This window comes from Centruroides sculpturatus, unplaced genomic scaffold (assembly GCF_000671375.1).
Source record: "Centruroides sculpturatus isolate CEXI.00-Female unplaced genomic scaffold, Cexi_2.0 scaffold33, whole genome shotgun sequence".
Taxonomy (NCBI): Eukaryota; Metazoa; Arthropoda; class Arachnida; order Scorpiones; family Buthidae; genus Centruroides; species Centruroides sculpturatus.
The window spans coordinates 231,732-238,639 of record NW_019384325.1 but is presented as its reverse complement, the minus strand read 5'-3'; the positions used below and the strand labels follow the sequence as shown (position 1 = coordinate 238,639).

General features: G+C 35.8%; 1 protein-coding gene across 1 annotated transcript in view; it reads right to left on the bottom strand.

The window, feature by feature from the left end:
• LOC111626843 overlaps positions 1-5,981 on the bottom strand; it is a 15,170-nt gene extending 9,189 nt beyond the window's left edge. Inside the window, exons 1-2 of the mRNA XM_023370365.1 lie at positions 5,957-5,981; positions 5,262-5,478 (exon numbers count right to left, since the gene is read on the bottom strand). Coding sequence (XP_023226133.1) covers positions 5,262-5,478; positions 5,957-5,981 — 242 coding nt within the window. The remainder of the gene's footprint in view (positions 1-5,261; positions 5,479-5,956) is intronic.
• Positions 5,982-6,908: the final 927 nt, after the last annotated feature.

Below are 6,908 nucleotides of genomic sequence, written 5' to 3'. Positions count from 1 at the left end.
TTATTTTTTAAAATAAAACATTCGAGGTTTTCATTTTGTTTCTGCGTACTATATTGCCACAAGACAACTTTTAACTGTAGCACGTGTAAACTAATTCGCGTTGATTTGTTTACAACTTGTTACAGTTAAGTTGATTGGTCGAATCATTATAGTCGCAAACCCAGATGCATTGTAAATAATCCCATCATGCTTATCGACAAACGTAAACAAGTGAATATGACCTACTTCCGCTCGCCTTTCGAGTTCACTCGAAGGGTCTAACTCGAGACTACCGATTATGTGAGTCATAGTAACACGAGTGAGTTCGATGACGTGAGTTCGAGTACAACACGAAAAACTCGAGACTAAGGGCCCAGAAATGTCCACAAACCTCGTAGCTCTATATTTTGCAAATTTTGAAAAAAATAAATAAATAATCTATGATCTTATATATAAAATCATAAAATATTTATTTTTTATGTTATCTTGTAATTATACTATATATCATTCCATATTTATTTTTACAATTTATATTAAATAATAGACTAAAAATTGTGCAATTACATAGGCTCATGCTGCTGTGGCATCAACCGGTTTTCTGTCGATATTGTTCATTTATTGTTCCTTCTGCTCAATGTTGCTCTGATAATAGTTTCCTGATACTTCGCCCTATTCCTCTCTATGTTATTTGCGGACGTTCCTCCATACTACGTGCCCACCAGTGGTCAAGCGGTCTTCGTACCCTGAACACATAGGGTTTTCCGAGTTTTCTCCACGTCTGTAACTCCTAAATAGGGGCCAGTTTCCCTTAAAAAGAACTCCCAGTAAGCATCCCCCTAGGCAGATCGCACAAGTGTTGCGTTGCCATAACTTAACAAACAACTACAATCCGCCATACTAGTGAATTCTTCTCTTAAGACTAATTGTACTTCTAATTATTAAATATTTAAATTACGAATTGTTCCCCTTTTCATTATAAATATTTTCAAAAGAATAATTATTTATACGTACTCAAATGTCTTCGAAAACGCAATTCTTTTATCAGCTGACGATAAGATTAGTGATTTTTATGTCTACCAGTAGGTGTTGTTCTAGTTTCAGAAGTGTTAACAATGGAAGTGGGGTGGAATCTCTCCCTAGCGGGGGTGGAATTTCGAAAAACCCCTTCTTAGTGTACGTTCTCATGACGTACAGTACCATGTATACCAAATTTCGATCTTCAACTCATGACGTACTCTGTGTACCAAATTTCAACTTTCAGCTCCTAACCGTTTGGGCTTTGTGCTTATTATTATTATATTAAAATATTCACGAATTACATCGAAATAAAGAATACTTCGTCTCGTAACCCACGGAAAAGAAGGTACCTATTCCCCACTTTACTGTATTAGTTGCACTTTACATGCAAATAGTTTCTCTTCTCCTCCCTTTTCCTCTTCTCAACAAGTTTCCAGATGAGCTTTGTGTACTAGTGTGAGATAAGCCGATTGAGGGTGAGGAGTGTTCCGACATCCGCGCGGTCTACTCTGTCGTGTGGGAGTGTTAATGATTACTTGGGGCTATTTGTTGCTTTTTAATCCATTCAAACGCAAGCTCTCTATCTACATTACTCTGATCTAACATCTTTTTAGGAAATTGACCATGTAATTGTTTATTACTCCAAACAACATTATGCTCGTTTTCTTTAAATAATCTATTCTGTTCCTTTTTTGTATTCATTTCTTCGTATCTTCTAATTCTTCCTGCTAGAGTTCTGATTTTTTGTTTGATGATTTATATTATATTATTTTGATCATTTTCAGTATGGATATTGTATTTTATATGAAGACTGTTCCTAATTTTCCTCATTCTACGTGTGTCAATTCCTCTTTTTATCTCTATTAGTTGTCCTAGTTCTTTCCTAAAATTATCTATCTTATTTTGTATTCTTTATTTTTAAGCTGGGCTACTTTTTTGTTTTATAATCACTGTAGACATGTATGGCATTTGGTTATTACTTTCTATTAGTTTTAGCAGCTGCATATATTATATAATTTATTTCACGCAGGCTATTATTAGTAATTAATAAATTAGGTAAATATTTANGGGTCTAACTCGAGACTACCGATTATGTGAGTCATAGTAACACGAGTGAGTTCGATGACGTCAGTTCGAGTACAACACGAAAAACTCGAGACTAAGGGCCCAGATTGTAGGTAAATCCAGATCGAAGTGAGTCGTGGATTGTGTGCGAACGTAGTATTACACTTTAACTCTGAGCTTTTGAGTACAGTAAAATGGTTTGCTAAAACCAGATGTTTGAATTGCTTTACAGTTGGAGGTCAAACCAGTCTGTTTACTATGAGGAAAAATCTATTCTCAAAATAGAACATTTATTACAGTACTAATTTTTATTGTGTACATTAAAAACTGTAAAAAGCAACTATAATTGAAAGTAGGATTGTTTCTTGAGGGTTGTGGAGTTATTTAGTTTGGCTTAATGAATTCTGGTAAAAGAAGAAATTGTTTTATTGCATGAAAATGTGACAATGGCAAAATTTGCTTTCTGTGTTTACATGTGTGAAAAGTGAAATTATTTTAATGCCAAAAATAAAAATGATAATTGCTTAACTAATCAACAAATTAGTTGTATGATAGTGCTTTGTGTTGACATATCTAATCTTGTTTTCAATGGCAATCCATCTCTTGTATATATGTAAGGGGATTCTAAAATATTTTCAGTGTGAATGCGCAAGCTTCCACATAATGAATTGTTTCTTGAGAAATAGAAGTTACATAGAAAGTTTATTAATTAGGAAATACAACTGTGGTAAAAAGACAACCAGTATACTAAGTTTTATTCTCCACAAAATATTATACTTGCATACATAACAATAAAATTATTAATACATTTTTATGTGAAATAATCAAGAAGGTATTACTTTGTACCAAAGTTGTTTGAACAAAATTGGTGAAAGTAAAATAACATTTCAGATCTTGTTATATGTATTATACTGTACCATAATGGCCATCGAGACAATGTCAGTTGCAGAAATAACAGTAATATAAATAATAATTATGTAAGATTTTTAAAAATTCATTAAACTTCAGTATTTATAAAAAGTTTCAATGTAATAAGTTGCTGGAAATGCAACTGTTCACAGTCAAGTCGAGACTGCACATACTTTAGATTGATTTCATAAACTATAATGGTAGTGTAAAATTCACAAAAGTAATTGAAGAACATTACCTCCATCTGTGAATTTTTTTAAAATAGTAGTAGTTGTCCTGATAGTTTTATTAATATATATATTTAGGATAATCATGGTGACATATTCAGTTTTGTTAGAAACAGCTAGCTTTGTAGCTTTGTGTGTTTTTCAGTTTTAAATTTTTATTTAAACTGAAAATTGTTTTGTTGTGGTGCTAATAAATTATTTTTATTACTTTGCAAATGTCACGCTTGGCAGATATTGGTGCCAAGTGCTATTCCAGACTAATAGCTACCCAAACAAATGTTACATTAAGCTTTGGCGTGAGTGCTAGACTCAGTTCAGTAGGTAGGCCGACCTACACCTTTGTGCCTGAAGTTGGCCTCACTCCGATAAGTTGTTGCTGGTTGTGGACACGGGAGGTTTCCCAACTTCAAGTCCAACTTTGGACAAGGACATGGTAGTTGCATCTATGGGTGTCCTCGTGGTGATGCGAGACACTGTGTACTTGACTGTCCTCTTACAGAGGAATTTCGCCTAGGGGCAGACCAAGTTGATTGGAGCAATCCCCCTGAACAGGTACTTCGAGCACTAGCACTAGCACTAGTACTTCGAACACTAGCACTAGTAAAGGAAATTTAAAGAAACTAAAGGAATTGATGGAAAAAGTAATAGATCTTTTAGACCTATAAGCTCGGTGGACGCACTGGGCAGGGTACTCCTGTAGGAAAGGGGACCCTGCTGTTCCTTATTTTTAATTATCAAAGTTGAGCATTGTGAGCTAATGTTTTGTAGATTAATGTGCAGTACAGGCTGCACAATATATAAAAGTTATTCCAGGTTAGAGAGCTTGGCCAGAGAGTGGATGGGAGCCTAATAGAAGTACTCGATGGCCCAGCTATGTGTCCCTGTCTACCTGTCAGGTATCCAACCAGCTGATGATTAAGGCATAGTTTGCTTTATGAGGGCAGTGTGACGTGCTCAATATTGCAGCTTTCTGTAGTGTTGTGTATGTGTTTTTAAAGTTTAACATTTCTAGACTTTTGTGTAGTGTATGCATTATGAAACCAGTCGAAGAGAGGACAATGGGCACAATAAATACCCTATCCATCCTCCACGGTTATCTTATTTCTTGGACAACTGAAGTGTATTTGTTGATTATTTTATTATTTCCAGTGAGCATTTTTCATGTTATGAGTGTTTGGAATGGAGATGTCTTATTATATGCTGTAAGCAAACTTATTGCATTTGTCAATAAAAATGATGGGTCTATTGTGATGATTGTTTTATCTATGAATATGACTGTCATAATACAGCATGTCCGAGAAAGCTCTTTATCATTCTAAGCATTAATAACAAAAATACTAACGGGTGAAATGAAATGCAGTTTGCTGCAAAAGAATGAAGAAATCTGAGTTTTTTCTGGTATCAATTGCCTGAGGTAGATGGTTCTAGTTGCTTGCCAGCTGTGATAAGGGCCCATACTTTGGCCTCTGCAATTGCCTGACATAACTCCAGTGGATTTTTTTTTAATATAACCCAAAAAAAAAAGACAGGTTTATCAAACACCTGTTTTTGATATATCTGTTTTAAAGGAAAGGATATAATTAGCAATCCCCTCTATTACATCGCAAATGGTAAAAAACACTTTGAGGGAAATTGGGTACAGACTCTACATTGTTGGTGCTACTAATGGTGCTCGCATACAGCTACATTGAAGGTACTGTAAAAAAAAACTTAGATTTCTTCATTCTTTTGCAGCAAACTGCATTTCATTTCACCTGTTAGTATTTTTGTTAGTAATGTTTAGAATGATAAAGCTCTTTCTTGGACATGCTGTATATTTTGTTATTTTCTAATACTGACTGTGGAGTAAGATACATGGATGTTTTATAATCTGTTTATGTGCAAACTCTTAGTGTATTGTATCTGCTATTTGATTATGTCTAAGTAAATACAATGGGTGATCGGTAAATGAACATAATCAGTTCCAAGACATTGTTTGTTAACTGATTTATCAATTTACCATAGGTTTTTATGGAAATTTGATTTAATTTGTTCTGGAGACCCTAAAAAATAAAAAATATATACNTGATTTCTTTCGTTTCAGCCAATATCAGAAGAAACTGCAAAAATATAGGTTCTTGATCCTCATCTATTACTATATTTTGTGTCAGCTGGTCTATATCTTCTACACAATCTGTTATGGGTTGTATACCATACTGGTTATCGTGCACTGTATATGTTCTATCATTCTCACGTTCTGAAATCACATTTTCAATCAGTCTGTAGGTGCTATTTCCTCTGCCTGTTTTTGTATACGGTTGAGTAGTTCCTGTGATATTACTTTCTGTTTAATTATTCTACGAGCTTGAGTTGACAAAGTATTTTCGTTAAATTTATGGATTTTAGGGTTATTAGGGTTCCTGTTAATAAAAAGTGTCTCCAATCTGCTTAGATCCGGGTCCTTCCGATCTTGCTTTAAAATAACAGAACATAAGATCTTCTAATTCTTCTGTTGACCACTTGCGTCTTCTATCATTACTTAAAATATATTACTCGTGGTCATTGCTGATGAGCCAGAAGTGTCTGTGGGCAAAGCCCTACTTTGCAGGGCATCATCCGCTTCCTCTCCTCCCCGTTGGTCGACTGTAATCTCTTCGAGTCCCCGACTCTCGAGTCCTCCCGACTGCTCAGCAGAGAGCCACTGACGGCTTGCATGCTGTCACGTCCAGCGTCAGCTCCAAACGTGCCCCGGCGATCACCCCCAGGCAGCGACTCTATACCTTCAACATTATTACAATTCTCCATATTGTTGGGTTACCTTTACCCTGTTAGCCGCATAAATATTAATGTTATGCGTTGCCCGCCCCCCACATGGTCTGATGGTTGACACGGATGTAGGGTAGGATTTTGGGGCATATATATAAATAATTAAATTTTTACTATTTTTTTAAAAAGTTCTATTTAAAATATATTAGTTTTATTGAATGACATCGTAAGTATATTATTTTAAATTTGCTTTTAGTTCACTTTGGAATATTTATTGAGTAAAGTTGCGACGCTTGGAGGGGAAGTTTTTCTCCTCATCGATTCATTTTGTTTTATTTCGTTTTATGGGATACGGCAACGTAACACGTGGAGTATGCCTATCGGAAATACTTTCTATGGGAAACTGCTATTTAGGTGTTACGTACAGTACATGAAGACCAGAAAATCAGAAAACCAGAAAACTCCAAATGACCAGCCTAGGGACCGGCAGCAAAATACCAAGTGGATAAAAACCAGCCGTTTAATGGTTTATATCCACTTGGCCAGTGGTGAGCTTCGCCCGATTGAAGTCTTGCTACTGCGGCTACATACTGGTACGGCTCTTCTAAGATGATGGCCGTATGGCCGAGAGGTCAAAATGGCAGCCTACCGCTCTGGGGGACCTGGGATCAAATCCGGACTCTATCCGGTTTTTCGACTCTGTTCGGGAGTGGTCTGTCCCTCACCACCCGGCCGCCCCATTATGGGTCTGGCCGAACCCATAATGGGCTTGCTAAAAGAGGTTCTCTTTGTGTCCACAGAGCGAAAAGAGTTTTAAAAAACCTTTCGACACTACCGAAATTTTCTATAAAAAATTGGTCACTATTTAGGTGTTTCAAACGCAAAGAAAACCCGAAAAAATTCACGTGGTCAACCAAATTCGAACATTAATAATTTATAATGACAATAGGATTCAGCATATTTTTC